General features: G+C 41.8%; 2 protein-coding genes across 12 annotated transcripts in view; one reads left to right on the plus strand and one right to left on the minus strand.

The window, feature by feature from the left end:
* The window catches only part of DENND4C (DENN domain containing 4C), a 55280-nt gene extending 52154 nt beyond the window's left edge, over positions 1-3126 (plus strand). For all 10 annotated transcript variants that reach the window (XM_075727147.1, XM_075727152.1, XM_075727148.1 and 7 more), the window contains 2 exons: positions 841-905; positions 1597-3126. In XM_075727147.1, the coding sequence (XP_075583262.1) occupies positions 841-905; positions 1597-1733 (202 nt within the window). In that variant the 3' untranslated portion in view covers positions 1734-3126. The remainder of the gene's footprint in view (positions 1-840; positions 906-1596) is intronic.
* Positions 3127-10768: 7642 nt separating this feature from the next.
* RPS6 (ribosomal protein S6) lies at positions 10769-16244 on the minus strand. Of its 2 annotated transcripts, XM_075726048.1 has the most exons (7): positions 15518-15770; positions 15431-15432; positions 15260-15391; positions 13590-13800; positions 13084-13230; positions 11718-11875; positions 10769-10911 (listed from the first exon to the last, which is right to left on the minus strand). In XM_075726048.1, exons 1-7 carry the CDS (start codon positions 15630-15632, stop codon positions 10816-10818), a joined length of 861 nt encoding a protein of 286 aa, XP_075582163.1. In that variant the 5' UTR covers positions 15633-15770; the 3' UTR covers positions 10769-10815. The 2 variants fall into 2 exon arrangements, with proteins under 2 accessions (XP_075582163.1, XP_075582164.1); XM_075726049.1 differs by lacking the exons at positions 15431-15432; positions 15518-15770 and adding an exon at positions 16210-16244.
* Between the last annotated feature and the right edge of the window lie 837 nt (positions 16245-17081).

Here is a 17081-nt window from a genome sequence, read left to right on the forward strand (position 1 = left end):
TTGACTATGCAGATTTTGGTGTTGCTCCAGATGTAGCAAATTGATAAATACAACTGTGCAGCGTCCTGTCGCAGTGTCTGGAATATTCTCCAAACTACCTAGTTACACCTGTTGAAATTCTACCAACCTGGAGTACTGGCTAAGAAAAGTGGATGATCCACATGATCCACAAACACAGCAAGACACGTAAATAACACTTGTACAGTACCTTTTGTCATCTGCACTACAATTCAGAGAGGGCTTCATACAAAAGCACAGCCTCTGAAGTAAATTACAGCAGATACAAGATGTGTTTGAAGTCTGTCATGCTGTCATCTTTGCTTCTGTGGTTTGTAGTTACTAAAAAGAAACAAGAACTAATCTGCCTAGAGAAGAATCTTTGAGTTCCACAAGGAAAAAAATTAATATCTAATTGTTTAGAGATATCCAGTTCTGAGATGGATCATGACATTCTGAAACAAAAAACAAAGTATGGGTGGTCTGAAATAAGCCTGCTCCCTGTACTCACCCTCAGACAGGAATAAGTTAATATATGTGGCGCTTAATTTTATATTTCTTGTTTTTCTGGACTTTTTATGGCATGTTTGGCAGAGGGATTTTTCATAGAAAATGTAACTGCTGGGATTTGGCAATAAAATAACTTCATGCATTAAGGAAAAATATTCAGGCATGAGAAAACCTTAAGCTAGTAATCAAGTAGATCGGTCACTTTCTTCACAAGCAAGATTAACAGAACAGTTGCAGAAACTACATAATGGAAGATTAGCGTCTTCAACATTGACTTTCTAAACTTAGGATAGTTGGTGCTTTCATTGACTTGCCCTTCAAAATATTTCCTAGGAGTTTTTACAGAGAAATTCTTTTCCTGTCTCTGGTGTCTCTTGGAAGAGAGAACATTGACATTGGTAAGTAAAGAACTACTGTGAAATGCATAGTGCCTGTGTATGAGGTATACACTAGTTTTCATATAAAGTGTTCATATAAAATCGACTTTTCATCCATGAGTTACTTAGAAACTTTTCAATTGCTGTGTTTTAGTGAAAAGTACTGTGCTGTCACTCTTCAAGTAGGTGCTGCTTTTATGAAAATGTAATTCAGATGGGGCCATTAACTTTGACTTTTTTTGAAACCACCAATCAGTTATTTAAACAAAGCTTATTAGCTGGAAGTTTTAATTCCTCATGTCTGAAAACTTTTTCCCAGTCTTGTCCATATTTGTCCAACCCACATATTAGACCTATGTCATCTACCCACCTGATTGCCCACCCCTTCTTGGTCTCGTCTACCCTGACTTCTATGTGATACTATGCAAGCAAAGGAACTCCGTTATGGGATGTGACAGGGGAAATACCCAGGGAGCAGGCAAACTGAACTGTGATAGAAGTAATGGGCATCCACTGTGATGCGTTGTGATGTTCCAGCATGAATATGCTTTTCAGGTTCTCTGAGAGGATGCATTTTGAAAAAAAAATCAGTGGCTAGTTAAGATAATTGTTTTGTTATTATACAAAAATCACCAAAAGTATTTTATAGGAACAGTAGTGTGCACTGTACAGGGTTTCTTAAATAACTTCAACTATACTTTTTCTATTTCAGAGGTCTTTGATAATAAGTACAGAATTGCACATAAAAATCTACCAAAGGATGTTCTTGAAAAGATGCAGAAAATAGATGCTCCACCAAGCAGCAGGGTTGAGTGTTGTAGGAAGTGCTTTGGAGCACCTTTAATATAAAAATGAGGAAGACACACACTAAACTTCAGTGAGACAGAAGTAGAGGTGAACAAACCAGGAGCATGGTGACATATACACTTTGAATCCCAAAAGGTGATAACTGAGCAATTTGTCAAAGCAATTTCATTGCGCTACAACATATTCTTGTCCTTCATCTCATGAGACACAGTGTAAAGTATGTTAAAATGTTTTAGAACTATATTAATAGGGTGTGTTGGTTTCAGTGATTGATCTGCTTTTTTTTCCTGTATATACTTCTTTTCCTTCCTCAAATCTTTCCTCCACAATACCAAGTTGTTCAAAAAGGTGATGATTAAACAGCAGCCTATGGTGACTTTCTTAAAGGCCACCAATATTTGTGTATTTTAATGAAACACCTTTTCTGCCACAGAATACTTAGATTCTTCACTATTTCTTTAAAATGACCTTTACCTAAAGAGGGATCTTTTTATTGGTGTGCAGTATGTATGTATGAATGTAAATATTTGAGTCCTTGGATTGGAAGTTGCAATGCAGTTGCTTTTGTCAGATCACAGTACCTAAAATTGCTACCCTTCTCCTGAGCCTTGTCCCAATCACATTCTAAATTATCTTTGGCTGACCTTTTTGTAATGTATGTCTATAGTTGTAAAACACACGCTGAGTTTTCCTGTATTCTCTCTCTGACAAACTAAAGAACCTATGAATGTGCTGCCGCTTTCTCGAAAAGAATGATAGGCTTCTACACTAAGCAGCTCAGAAGTGGAAGGCTTTCTAAAAATTAGATAGGAAGCTTAAATGGCAAGAGGATACGTACAAGGTTTGGCAAACAGATACTGTCTGAAAAAATTATGCTTTATACTCTATGCATGTATGCTTAAAAAGTGTCTTTTCCTTGAATTTTTTATCGCCCTCTCCCATGGTTTCATGTTAGCCTGTGGGTTAATTATTTTGCACTGATAGTCCAAATTCAATATTTCAGTTAAAATGTATTTATAAATGTGGTCTTCAAGGTGTATGTTAGCACAAATTAAGTGCTTGAGTGTGTGATCCTAGAAGATGAATCCATCTTTTGGATTGCTTCAAATAGGTAAGACACTTCCTCACCTCACATATCTAATTGACTTACAGTAGTCATAGTCTTGGCAAGATGAGCCTGGATACTGGTCAACAGTTTAAATGTTTCTGTTACTTGAGGACTATGATAAGATTTATTCCAGGTTTTTTGCTGAAATTTAATGGTGTGGCCTTTCTGATGGAATTTTTCCTAGAGAAAAAAAGAGTAAGATTTGTAGCATGTTAAAGGAGCATAGCTAAAACTATAATCACATCTGAGTGTGAATGTATTTACTTCATACTACTCTCTTTCTTAGAAATTTTCATTCTTGAAAATGATGAGGGATGAAGATCTGTCTGGAACAGCTTCTACATGAAACAACAAAACCAACTTTTGTTTTTTCATGAGGCTAAAACAAAGGATTTGCATTATTTGTGACAAAATACATTTGTATCATAGACTGATTCCTTGTATTTTGTCTAAAAGTGCTGATCCTAAGTTAATATGGGGATATTGCCTGGACAGATTCTCTCCTGATTAAAATATTATGCTTTCTCAACAATTAAAAGCAAGAAAGCACACACTGACACTTTTAAAATTCTTTATTTTTTGGGTTTATGCATGGTTGCTTGCAGATATCTGACCTACATCACAATGGAAGAGTAGAGCTTTATTCTTCATGTTTTCCTCTCTTCTTCTGTTACATAATTGACATGCACGGTTTCATCCTTCTAAAGTAAACGTCTCTCTGAAGCATTTGTCCAAACAACTTAATACTTCTACAAATCAAAACAGTGAATTTTCCTGTATAATTCTATACTGATCTTAAACATACAGCTATACAAAGACAATTTTTGAGTGTTAAATGGGCAAACCATGAGATGCAACTTGCAAGGAATCAAGTTTCAGTTATCCTTAAATTCTCCCAGTTCTTTAAATTACAGAGAAAATCTGTCCAGTGAGTGCCGTTTTAGATAATTGGTGACATCCAATTTTTTTTAAACCATTGTAAATAATATTATTATAAACTAAATTCTGTAAGCAGATCACCTTCATTTCAAAACAACCTTCTCATCTGTTGCTGAAAATACAGATTAATCAGGCAGTAGCAGTGTAGAAACAGCAAAGCAGATTGTGTCACAGCATCTAGTGCTGAATGTTAAGACTTTCCCCAGGTATATACACTAAACAAAAAACTCCCTAAAGCCTGAGGGGAAAAAGGACAGCTGCAGGATTGAACTTGCTTTGATTTGCTCCTGCATATTGGCATTTCTATACACTACAAATAAAATTCTATTCCTGTTATATGTACCTGGATTTCAGAGTGGTAGAAGTCCTGCATATAATTACTTGAAATCTTTAATCTGCCTTTTGAAATTAGTTCTTTAATGTAGAATGACAAAAGTAAGCACTTACTCTCTTTAATTTGGATTTTTTTAATGCCTAGTTTTTAATAGCTAACTAATCAGCTGGTTCTTGAATGAAATCCATAGTTCAAATGAAAAGGGAGATCTCTGAAAGTGATTTGTTCATTAAGTTTTCATCTAAGGAGATGCTTTTTTTGGAAAAAAAGAAAGTTCACAGAAATTTGAAAGGAATTAAGAACTGAGTGGATTTTTCCTAGTTGCTTTCTCTCCTTTCAAATGCATGATGGCACTTCCTGTTCTTCCTTTTGACTTTTAGGTCTCCTCCTACAAATGGGTAGAGATGGCAGCTTTTCCTACACAAACTTTCTGAGATGTAGGCTTCCCTAATTTGAATGCTGGAAGAACTGTGAGCATGCATAAGAAAAGGGCATGGCATAAAATAGCTTAGCATGGCTCAATACACATATGGTTGAAAATCCGGCCAAAAATAAACAGGGAAAAGTCTTCAGAATTTTTTTGTGAGTGCATTGCAAACACTTTTGTCTTTCTGAAAATTGGACACTGAAGGCATAACAAGTTTTTCTCTGCAAGTTAGTAACAGCATGAACTTCTTGGGCTACATAGGAATGACTTAGTTACCTACAAATGCTTCTAATTGGTTTGTACACCTGACTCCTAGCAATCCAAATTTATCTGAATCCATAATGTATGAATGAGCTGGACAAAGTGTTGGAGGGGTGTGGATAAGCTTGACCTTGGTTCTGTTTTCCTCTCAGTGTAAGCAGAAAAAGTAGCATTTTGATCACTTGCAAAACTCTTGCCTCCAAATACTCTTTCTAGAAGCTCAACAGCCAGTATTCAGGAGGAAATGGCTGCTCTTGTGTATATTTTGGAATTCTCACATATAGATGTGAAGAAAACGGTTGCAGATCAGTAATAACTTCAAAACCTGCAATGTGTGCACAAAGTGAGGGTGTAAACTAAACTGATTACATGTGTGGATGCAAACTATTAATGAATTTCAGGTAAGCCCGAGAACTTAGAAAGTTTGTGTTGGAATAACAGTTATCACAGAGAAGCTTCCTTGAATTGTTGCCCTAAGGATGTTGAACTGCAGTCAGTTATGCTGAGAAGATACTATCTTGCACCTTTCACCCAGCTGTAAAACAGTTATATATAGCTTGTGTGCTCATATCAAAATAGCTATTTTTTGTAGAATTAAAGTAACAAATGGGGTCTTAAAGTTTAAAATCAGGATTCTTAAGTGTCAAAGTTTTTCTTTATGAATTATATTCTGGCACATTACCAAGACATAACAACTTTCAAAACTCCGCAGGCATAAGAGATCAATGTGGCTGCAGTATTGGCACAGTAATAGGTACCAGCTTTTACATGTTACTAGAAGCATCTGTATGTTACTTATAGTCATATCCTGTCTTCACATTTTATATAACTCAAGTTTAGACTACAATTTTAATGGAAAATATTTTATTTAGTACATGTCTTTCGAACTAAATTCATTTTTTTGCAAGTAACTTAGCCTTGTTCCTAGTGGAATTTCACATTGGTTAAGCTCAAGCTACATTGCACTTGTGAATGAGTAATTTTATTCCATTTTAACTGTGAATTAATGGCTTTTTGTATTGCTGCAGCTAGAATATACCTTTCATTGAGTTTACTGCTTTCCTTGAATAACTGCAACATAGGGGATATTTTCAAAATGTATATTAAATTAGATCATAGAAATTATATTTTTAAAACAAATTGTTAAAATGTAAGTAACTGAAGAATCCACTCAGTAGTTTTCTCTTTTTAAAACTCTTAATTCAACAATTATTTCAATGCAGATAACTTTATTTCATTAAGTGGTAAGCAGGTTGTCTTATTCAGATAACTGTACATTTTCAACAAGGTTTGATTTTTTTCTTTTGACTAATAAAGACCTTAAGGTGTCTTCTGTATATCAGCTTTTCATTATGGACCTTTTTAAAAAACAAACACTCTTGTAACTTTTAACTCTTGAAACTGGTTGAATTGGACTCTAGTTCTGTTCTACTGTGCTGTATATTATGATGCATACAAGGAGAGAAACGGATGGGGGTTTTATTTGTTCTTTCAGTCTGCATCAATCAGTGGTGCAAACAAAAGGGATTGTTTGCTGTTTTTAGAAGCACATTAAACTCCTTTTAGGAGCTTAAAATAAACTGTATTGTAATAAGGATGAAAGGATGTAGTGTGAATAAATTATGAATTTATTAAGTGAGCTGGGAAGTTTTCTTTAATGCCATAAAATTTGCACTGGTTTAGAGACTGTTTTGAACTGTTGAAAAACAGCATCCATTTACTGTGCTTTGATTAACAAGTGTTTCTCTGTAATGTTTTTGTACATGTGACAAATGTTTCTTGAGTTTAAAAGGGCACTCTGCATATTCTGAATTCTGTATAGATATCCTAGACTAAGAAACAATTTTTAATGTGTTTCCCAAAATAAAATATGTATGCATCCTGTGTAAAAAAAAAAAATTTCAGTTGTTCAGCTTTTTTGCCATTGGAACTTACCTGCTTGACAGAATTTCATCTTAAAAGCGAACTCTTATAAGCCTATAGTTGGGCAAAAGCAGAGACTTTAGACTGCCTCTTTTGGGCATTGTTCCGTAGTACCTCAGTGACTTCTGAATGGTGGGAAAGAGCGGGAGCATTTGTAGCAGGAGGAGAAGAAGAGAAAACATGGGATTCACTTGTGAAGATTTGGTTCACGGGAGAGGATGGCTCTGTGGCACCTTAAGCAAGCCATGGGGACTAGCAGAGGTAGGAAGAGAAAAACAGGCTCGGGGAGGCAGAATCCATGAAGATCTTGTTTGCAGGGAAGTCATGGACCCTGTCCTCCTGATGATAGAGCCACTGCTCTCTGCTGACTGGGAAAAGCATCATTAATCAGTGGGTGGGAACAGGTTGGTGGCTGTACTTGGCAGAACACTTCTGGGAGTTCTGGTTTCTCCGTGGCTTTGTAGCAGGGGCAGAGAGTGGTGCTTTCAGTGATGCATCCTAGCTTGCAAGAGACAGTGGTGGACCTCCTGCCTCCTAACATACTTGCAGGTTTACACCCAGTTTCCAGATTTTTTTTTTTTTTTTAAATGGGGCAGCTGTGGGCAGAGGTCAATGACTTTCCTTGGTTTATCTGACTGTGTTTGTCACTGCTCTCTTTTTAATAATGATGCCTGCTAACAATATTACACTACTTTCCTAATATGCTGCCTTTAATATGCCCTTTTGAGAGGGGAAGCTGAAGGAGGGTGTAAGAGACAGGAACAAAAGCTTGCATTTGAGGAATCCCCAAAGAAGCACGAACACAGGATTTGGGTTTGAAGCTGTAGGGAGGAGGGAATGGCCGTCTCCTGTGCCAAAATCAGGTGGGAAACTTGGGAGAATGCGATGGTAGAAGGCAACAGCAGAAGGAGCTGGCTTAAGGAAGCTCTGATCCTTCATGTGTTTGGAGCTACCATCAGAATACTCATTAGTGGTAGTTCTGCCCAGCTCTGTAGAGACAAACTTCTACTGTCAACCAAGAGGAGTAAAGGAAGAGTCACTAAATTGCCAAGCTGGAGAGAATCAATGGGGTCCAAAAGGAAACACGAAGGTCCTGCCTCTGGGTAGGAATAACCTCATGCACCAGTGCAGGCTGGGGGCAGATGGGCTGGAGAGCAGCTGGGCAGGAAAAGACCTGGGGTTCCCAGTGGACATCAAGCTGACCGTTAGCCAGCAGAGTGCCCTCACAGCAAAGCAAGACAACAGTGTCCTGGGGTGCACTAGGTTAGCACTGCCAGTAGGTGGAGGGATGTGATCTTTCCCCTCAGTGCTGGTGAAACATGTCTGGGTGCTATGTCCAAGTCTGGGCTGACCAGTACAAGAATCATAGAATCATTTAGGTTGGAAAAGACCTTTAAGATCATCCAGTCCAACCATTAACCTACACTACAAAGTCCACACTAAACCTATGAAGGATAGACTGGACTAAACCATGTCGTGAAGTGCCACATCCACCCATTTTTTGAACGCTTCCAGGGATGGTGACTCCACCACCTCTCTGGGCAGACTGTTCCAATGCTTGACCACCCTTTCCGTAAAAAAGTTTTTCCTAATATCCAACCTAAACCTCCCCTGGCGCAGCTCGAGCCCATTTCCTCTCATCCTATTGCTAACTACTTGGGAGAAAAGACCAACACCCACCTCACTACAACCTCCTTTCAGGTAGTCGTAGAGAGCGATAAGGTCTCCCCTCAGCCTCCTCTTCTCCAGGCTAAACAACCCCAGTTCCCTCAGCCGCTCCTCATAAGGCCTGTGCTCCAGACCCTTCACCAGCCTTGTTGCCCTTCTCTGGACATGCTCCAGCACCTCAATGTCTTTCTTGTATTGAGGGGCCCAAAACTGGACACAGTATTCCAGGTGCGGCCTCAGCAGCGCCAAGGACAGGGGGACAATCACCTCCCTGCTCCTGCTGGTCACACTATTCCTGATACAAGCCAGGATGCTGTTGGCCTTCTTGGCCACCTGGGCACACTGCTGGCTCATGTTCAGCCAGCTGTTGACCAACACCCCCAGGTCCTTTTCAGCCAGTTCTTGGTGACTGTGACCAGAGTAAGTGCCTCTTAATCACATGCAAGTACCTGTTACTAGGATCCAGAAGAGAAGGCCAGACAGTGTTAGTGATGCGTATTTCTCTTCTGCAGATTATTGTAAAATTCTCAGAGTTGTGAATTTAGTGAGTGCTAATCCTATACTTAAAGATGAGATCCCCTTTTGCTTGACAGTGCCTGTTGATATGACTTCTTTACTGTAAAGATCTGTTATGTGTGCATGCAAGTTTGGGTTTTAGTAAGCACGTTAAGGATGTTATATCAAGGATATCTGACTGCCAGATACACAGATTTATCCACCTTTTCTCCATATCAAATTTTGCAGCTGAGAGACTGACATATAATTGTAAGTGCATCTGTGAAAGGTACACTTTTTATTTTAGTGACAGGCTTAACAGGGCCTATGTGGCTATCTTCACTACTAAGAGTAAAGAACCTCTTGTTTGAAGTGAAACCATAGGTTTTGAATGTGGCTTCCACAAAAAAAAGAATACACTGATGTTATCTAGGTTGCCTTATATAAAATTGTACTCTTAAAATTTTAAGAAACTAGCCAGCATTCTTTTTAACTCAACTTAACTGCTGCTAACCCTCTTTGCCTTTTCTGATTATGTAGTTGATTTGTCATTAAAAAACAGTCTATGATTATTCTTCCACCTGAACAATTATGCTGTCAAAGACAGCTTAAATGGAAGCTTGGAGTAACTGCTTTGGCCAATTCTCTTGGTCTGAGGCTTCTGCACACACAGGCTTCATGGCAAATTCTATCTACCCTTGTCAAGAGATCTGTATCCCTTCACCCTAACACAAACCAAAAGTTCAAGGATGGCAATTTGATCCTTCTATGCCCACAAGCGACTGCCAGCAAGTCATGTGTTCTGCAGCTCTGATTTTCTAGAGTCCAGATTCCACATTCAGTGTATTAAAAAATTGCTTCTGTAAGTCAAGGCCCTACCTGACTGTCAACAGCCTTGTCACACACCCAGAAAGGGGGAAAAAAAAAAAAAAAAGCTTTGTAACTTCTAAGGTGGTCATAAAGCTTAATGTACTTAAGTTTTTATACTGGAAATAGAAGAATCTATCTCAACAAAAACTGAGGTGGATCCTGATTACTATTTTAAGAACAACTAAGACAATCTATTTAGCTGCAGACCATTCTAACATCAAATACTTAACATGTATTCTTAAGTCAGAGCAGAATTCCCATCACCCTTACTTGGTATTAGATCTGCACAAAGTACAGTCTGAATACATAGAAACAGTGAAGTTTTTTATCCTTGAGTAGAATCTCTTAAGTCAAACCTTTTAATGGCTGGCTTAATCATGCTCAGTATTCACTACTAATTTCAAGAGCAGAATGCCGATATATTTATAGAATATCTTGAGTTGGAAGGGACTCGGTGACCCTTATGGGTCCAACTCCCTGCTCCTCGCAGGACTTGCTAAAACTAAATCATATGACTAAGAGCATCATCCAGATGCTCCTTGAGCTCTGACAGGCTTGGTGCCATGACCACTTCCCTGGGGAGCGCATTCCAGTGAATGACTTAATTGTACTTAATTTTGCCAATAATCAGCTGAAGGCTTTACGTTTTACCAATCTTACACTCAGTATCAAAAGTGACATGATTCCTCATCTGGAAACACTACCCTGTACTTAAGATTAAAAACCCCCAAACAAACCACTGAACAGTACCAAGTGAGTTTTAGCCACAGCTCCTAAAAATTAGCTTAAGTTTAGTTCCTGTGGACACTGCTGAACCATCGCACAGGATTTTGTCATTACACACAAATCCTGCTTGTAGAAAAATCAACATGCACGCACAAGGTTATTATGAATTGGAACTTCTCACTATAGACAATATATATTACAAGTTCTCAAAAGAGAATTGAATCAAGACCAAGGTTTATGGTTCCAGTTTGGTCTGCATGATATAGTTAGTCTTGACTACTGTGTAAGAGATGGCCAGTAACAACATGCACTGGAAAGTCTCATACTGAAAGTTAACCACAAAAAGGGTTTATTTTTAGTATCAGGTACATCTTTACTTCTGACTTGACTCAGACTTAGACGTAGAAGCTCTCAATGAAGAAAGCCGGCGTCTCTTCGCAATCTGCTCCTGGCGTTTCTCCTTGGCTTCCTGAAAAGGAAAGCAGCATGAACTGAGCACTGAGACGTTACATATAATCAAGCACTTCAAAACATCTACAAAGGAACAAAGGAAAATGCAACTTGAAGGAAGGTACCAGAAAGAATGGATTCCTTAAGTCAATAAAGCAAAACAGAGTTTCCCTTCTTCACAGATGAGAAAAATTCTACAAGTATCCAAACCTGTACAGACCCATGTCTTTGAACAATATAGACTAGTGTCCAAAATTACAGCAGAAATACTAACGCAGAGTTCACAACATACTAGAGGTCTATCTGCTCTTGGTTTCAGTCTGGAAGTCATTAAACACTCCAATACTGTGGCAAGTATTCCAGCAGTATTGCTTTGGCAGTCACTACTGTTTTAGATGCAAGAGCAAACTCATCCAAACAAATAGCTTCTTGCCAAGTTATCTTCCATCCAGGTCAACTGCTGGATCCTGTTTCTCCATGCAATCACTCAAGATGCTTGGGCATCTGAATTAAACTAGAATTCATTTAAACTAAAACTGCTACTGCAAAACTTATCTTCACAGGCCATAACTGTTGTTTTCTTCAAAAAAATCAGCTCTCAGTTAAATTAATTGGTCTGGTTAATTTCTACTATTCTAGGACTAGCAAAAATGGATTCAAATGCTCACAAAAACATTTGACTAGCAATGTTTATACTCACTCAGGCATTCCTATTCAAAATGAGCTAGGTACAGAGCAGCTCTAAGTGTACAGTCAAGTTTATCAAATCCCTCGATTCTGGGGTATGAGGTACTCCATACAGCTGAGTTATAAGGAAGAACACACCTTCATTCTCTTGGCCAAGAGCTTCGCGTATTCTGCTGCCTCCTCCTTATTCTTTTGAGTGCGCTGCTTCTTCAGAGCAATACGTCTGCGCTTATGTTGCAGAACTCGAGGGGTCACTAGTCGCTGGATCTTAGGAGCCTTGGTTCTTGGTTTCTTGCCTAAAAAAGGCATTACGAATCAGCAGAAGTGGCAGATTATCTTCCAAAGAGGCCTCAGATGGCAAACTTAAAAGTTCCATTTACTGTTACAGTAACATTATTTCGTGTACTACATCTTAAAGCAACTTCATGCATAGAGTTCAACATCTTGACAGATTTTGCAGGAAAAGTTACCGATTACCATCAGACATAGCATTAACAACATATAGCCTTAATGCTCATGATTTATTATGAGCAACGAAGTGTAAGTAATGCACCTCTAACTCCCTGCATTTTTGTGAAAATTCCTAGCTTCTCAGCAGGCCTGTCTTAAATAATTCCCCTAGACTTAAAACACTTAAAGAATATGGAAACTCATCATCCAGCTTTCAGAACAAGACATTATACTATCAGTGTTAAAAAGCTCTCTACAGTTCTACATTAGCTTGACATGTTTTTCTCCAAAAAAAACCCCCAAATCTACATAGCCCATAATGAGCAAACAAAACACACCACCACACACATCCGTAAAATTTCACTACTCAATCCTGCCCGCCTTCAGTAGTCACAAGCAACAGTCCAATGTCCACCATGATCACATTCTTTAATGGACAGAATAGTTCCTATGATGCAGAAAATAGCAGTCTTTTACCCAACAAGCTTTCACAGTTCCCAACCTTTATCATGTCCTTTCTGCTAAAAATCCTCACCCTTTCTGTTCCCTGATCAAATGCAAAAGAACCTGAAATTAAAACTTACACTGCAAGAGACAGGTGGTAAGCAAATCAGTGCCCTCCCAATAAAAGCTCATTTCAGAGGCTGCCACAGGCAATGGGGAAAAAAAATCTTAGTATCTTCTCTATATATGGCTTTTTTCCTCCACCTCATAAAAATGTTTCAAAAACATTCCGCAACATATTTAAACTTCTTTTAGCAACAATTATTTTTGGATTATTCTTAGAACCACTAGTAAGTATGACTCCAGATTCTATCAAACATTTAAACAAATTGGGCCAAAGTAGGTGGAAAGGGAAGAGAGGGATAATAGAAATGGGGTAACCAAGAACCCCACTTCTTATCCATAAGTTACAGCTAATAAAGCTTAAATATTGTGACAGTCAGCTCCTGAATCTACTACTATATAGTGTGCTTCATTCACTGCAGTAGGCTGGACACCTCTTCGCTGAGAATTACATGGAACGGAAGAGTTGTAAAATTTGAGTTCTTACCCTCTTTGTTCAGAGGCTTCCTCACAACATACTGACGAACATCATCCTCCTTAGACAGGTTGAACAGCTTGCGGATTCTGCTAGCCCTCTTGGGACCAAGACGGCGGGGCACAGTTGTGTCTGTCAGCCCAGGAATATCCTTTTCACCTTTGAGAGTAAGTTTAAACATGACAATTAATCTTGCATCTACTGAACACCTGCTTCGTTAGTGAATTTCTACTTTAAGTTTAAAATGCATAAAAACTGAAGATAATACTAGATAATCCTTGGGGTTCACCTGCCAACAGCACCACCCCTAGCTACGCTTGCTGATTTAATGTGGTCAAATCACTGGCAGCAATAGAAGCGTTTCAGTGACCAGTTTTAAAATTACAAGAATGTAATGCTCAGAGGTCATTTGAAGACACATTCACACTCTCAAGTATACAGAACTTCTCAGCCACTAGCAAGCAGGCTCCTTCCAGGTGCCTGCTTCTACCTATTGCTTACGTCACCCAGACTCTTACCCTTTTTCACTATGACCAAGTTCAGAACACTCAGGTTGGCATCAACAATGCAACCGCGAACAGATTTGCGTTTTCTCTCTCCAGTTCTTCTGGGGCGATAGCAGGAGTGGCCCTTGCTGAGCAGAAGGCGGACACGTCCATGAGTCAGGACACCTTGCTTCATAGGGAAGCCTTGTTTGTCGTTGCCACCACTGATCCGGACAACATAGCCCTGTGAAGACACAGAAATACGCTTTTTAGCTGCTCACACATCTCTATTACTTCAAGAAGAAGCAGTGGTGGATATCACAACATACTGTTCAAAACAATGGGGCACTGCACCCATGATTCAGGAATAGTCAGTTACTGCTGACACAAACAACTTCTTTAACCAACACCACCCCAACAGTTCAAGAATTTTACTTAACAGATGTGAAAAATACCTCTGCATACCAGGATTTCCATTTATTCTACTTATCTTCAAATATATATGCAAAATTTAAATTCCTATTTGTTTAAGCTACACCAGACTGAATTTTGTCTGTTATTGTCTAGCTTTTCTTTAATCCTAAACCTAACCAAGCCTGTTACCATCAGAAACTGGAAATGTGCATACAACACAAGAGTGTCTGGAGTAGGCATACGTGGGTGAAAACGAAGAGAAGAGTAAAGCTTTTATTGCCTTCCTTGTGAAGGTGGCAGCAGAAAAGACCAACAAATTCACCTGGACTATCTGTGTTAGTGTTCAACTATTCCAAGCCCATCCACCAGGCTGTCCTGGTTTCGGCTGGGATAGAGTTAATTTTCTTCCTAGTAGCAGGCATAGCACTGTGTTTTGGATTTAGTAGGAGAAGAATGTTGATAACACGTTGATGTTCTTAGTTGTTGCTAAGTAGTGCTTACGCTAGTCACGGAATTTTCAGTTTCCCTGCCAGGTACACAAGAAGCTGGGAGGGGGCACAGCCAGAATAGTTGATCCAAACTGACCAAAGGGCTATTCCATACCATGTGACATCATGCTCAAACTGGGGGGCGGTTGGCCGGGGAGCAGCGATCGCTGCTCGGGAACTGTCTGAGTATCGGTCAGTGGGTGGTGAGCAATTGCATTGTGCATCACTTGTTTTGTATATTATTATTATTATTATCATGTTTCTATTATTATTATTACTATTTTACTTTATCTCAATTTTTAAACCGTTCTTATCTCAACCCAGGAGTGTTTCTCACTCTTACTCCTCCAATTCTCTCCCCCATCCCATCGGGGTAGGGGGAGTGAGTGAGCGGCTGCGTGGTGCTTAGCTGCGGGCTGGGGCTAAACCACAACACAGGCCCAGCATGTTTTTTCCCCCATGCACTAGCAGCAGTTTAAACACAATGAAGGCAATTTTCAACTTGTTAAGTAAAGAAAGGATCAGCAGTTTTACAGTCCTGAATACCAAGACGGCACTCAAATAAGGAACAAAAAACTACTGCAAAGAGCAGCAAGAAACTCTAAACAGAAAATAAATCAAGGTAGCAGAAGAGGCTAGCCCAATCACCAAATTCAGTACATATAGCAAGAGACACTTTCAACATACCTGCCAACAACTGTACACCACACAAGCACTCTAGTATGACAACTGTGTACTGGAGAAATTTTGTAATTTAAGTTCCTCGAATACAGCTCTGGCACATCCTTCTACACTTCTTACCTTCCACTCCTCACCAAGAGAATCAGCTGCAACCTCCGTGGCCATCCGCTTCTCATAGAATGTTCTCAGCTTGCGCTCATCATCCACTTCAATGAGCTTCTGGCAGCCAGTGGCTGGGAAAGAGATGTTGAGCTAACAGGAAGGAGCAAAAAAAAAAAATTTGGTTGAAACTTCTCATGAGACATTTACAGAAAATTACCATTTATCTGATGCTTCCATCTCAGCATTTCAAAGCTGAAATTCCCTATCTGCTTATACGCATGCTTACTAGCCACAACTTGTCACTACCATGCTCAGAGAGCCAGGCAGGTCTGTCCTTAGCCACACTGGGCTGTATTACTCGTTCAGTGACACAGAAAACTGCCTTTGCCATAGCTGGAGCTTGATCACCTTCAAACACGCTGCAATCAAGCAAGTCAAGGTGACGGCAACAGAAACCTGTCCTCTCTTCTTCTGCAAGCCCTTCGCAGCACACATTTGATTAGAAAATTGCATAAGCAACCTAAGGGGAGCGACACTTGCCGTTGGTGATTACTCGTGCTTCTTGGGGGCCCGTGCAAAGCCCAGAAGAGCCTCGGGGGCGCGTCCCGACACTTCCCCCTCCAGCGCGGCCTGGTATCAGCACCGTCCCGGCTGTAGCGCACACGGGGCCTCCCTGCTAGGCTCCACTACCAACAGCGTAAAACTCGCAAAAGGCCTTCCAAGCGGAGGAACGGCCGCTGCGGCAACCCGGAGCTCCACGGCCCAGCGGCAGCAGAGGCCCCACTGAGGGAACGGGGCCCGCGCGGCCGCCATGTCTCCCCGCCAGCAATCCGCTCCCATCCGCCTCACGGCCGCGCTCCAGCCCCGCCACCAGGGACCATCGCCCTCCGCCAGCGGCCCCGCACGCAGCGCCGGAGCCATCTGCGCCGGGGGAACCCGCACCCTCCCGGCCCCCGGCGCCGCCCCACCTTCATCCTCGCCGAGCCGCGCCGCCGCACAAAAAGGCCGCACTTCCGCCCGCAGCCCCCACATACACCCGCCAACCCTCGCGAGAGCGGCGCCGCCCCTGCCCCGCGTGACCGGGGCTGCCCAATGGCGAGGGAGGCTCCGCCGGCCGGGGGGCGTGGCGGGGAGGAGCCGGGCCTCGCCTGCCGCCGCCGGCGGAGCGCTTCGCCGTGCGGCGCCTTCGGCGGGCAGGCGGCGGGGTACGCCGCTCGCCGCCTGTGCTGCGGCATGTAGGAAAAGAGGTCCCGCGCGTCAGCCAGCGGCCGCGGTGGGCAGCCGTGACCGGCTCCGGGCGCCTTTGGCGCTCCGACGAGCCAGGCTGGCCGGGGGGCGCGGCAGGCGCCCGCGCTGAGGAGCAGGCCGGTTCCTGTTCCTCCCGATTTCGGCCACAGTAAGCGCTGTGAGTGGAGGACGGGCAGCGGGGTCGCCTGACGTGTCCCTTCTAGAACTGAAAGCATCAGCAGTTGGAGTGGGGAGCGCCATCGACGTCTGCGGTGCCCGCACTGTTTGCTGGGGTTTTTTATTTTTTTTTGGGGGGGGGAGGGGACACCCGGTGTTCGTGCAGGCTGAGCGGCTCCCCCCGGGCGCGCTGCCCGTGGCGGCGGCAGGGCGGGCGGAGCGGGCCGCGGCCACCGCCGGCTGAGCGCGGGGCACCGGCCAAGCGCCTTCCCTCCGCAGGGGAAACCCCCGGTACTTGGCAAAGTAACAACGCCGTCCGCGAAATCCTCCGCGATCTCGCAGAGCGTGAAACGCGCACCCCCAGCTGCCTTCGACCTGCCGTGACCGCCTGCCTAAGGACGGCGCCGGCGCAGTGGCGGTGATGGCGGCGCTCCCC

The sequence above is a fragment of the Pelecanus crispus genome, chromosome Z (assembly GCF_030463565.1).
Source record: "Pelecanus crispus isolate bPelCri1 chromosome Z, bPelCri1.pri, whole genome shotgun sequence".
NCBI lineage: Eukaryota > Metazoa > Chordata > Aves > Pelecaniformes > Pelecanidae > Pelecanus > Pelecanus crispus.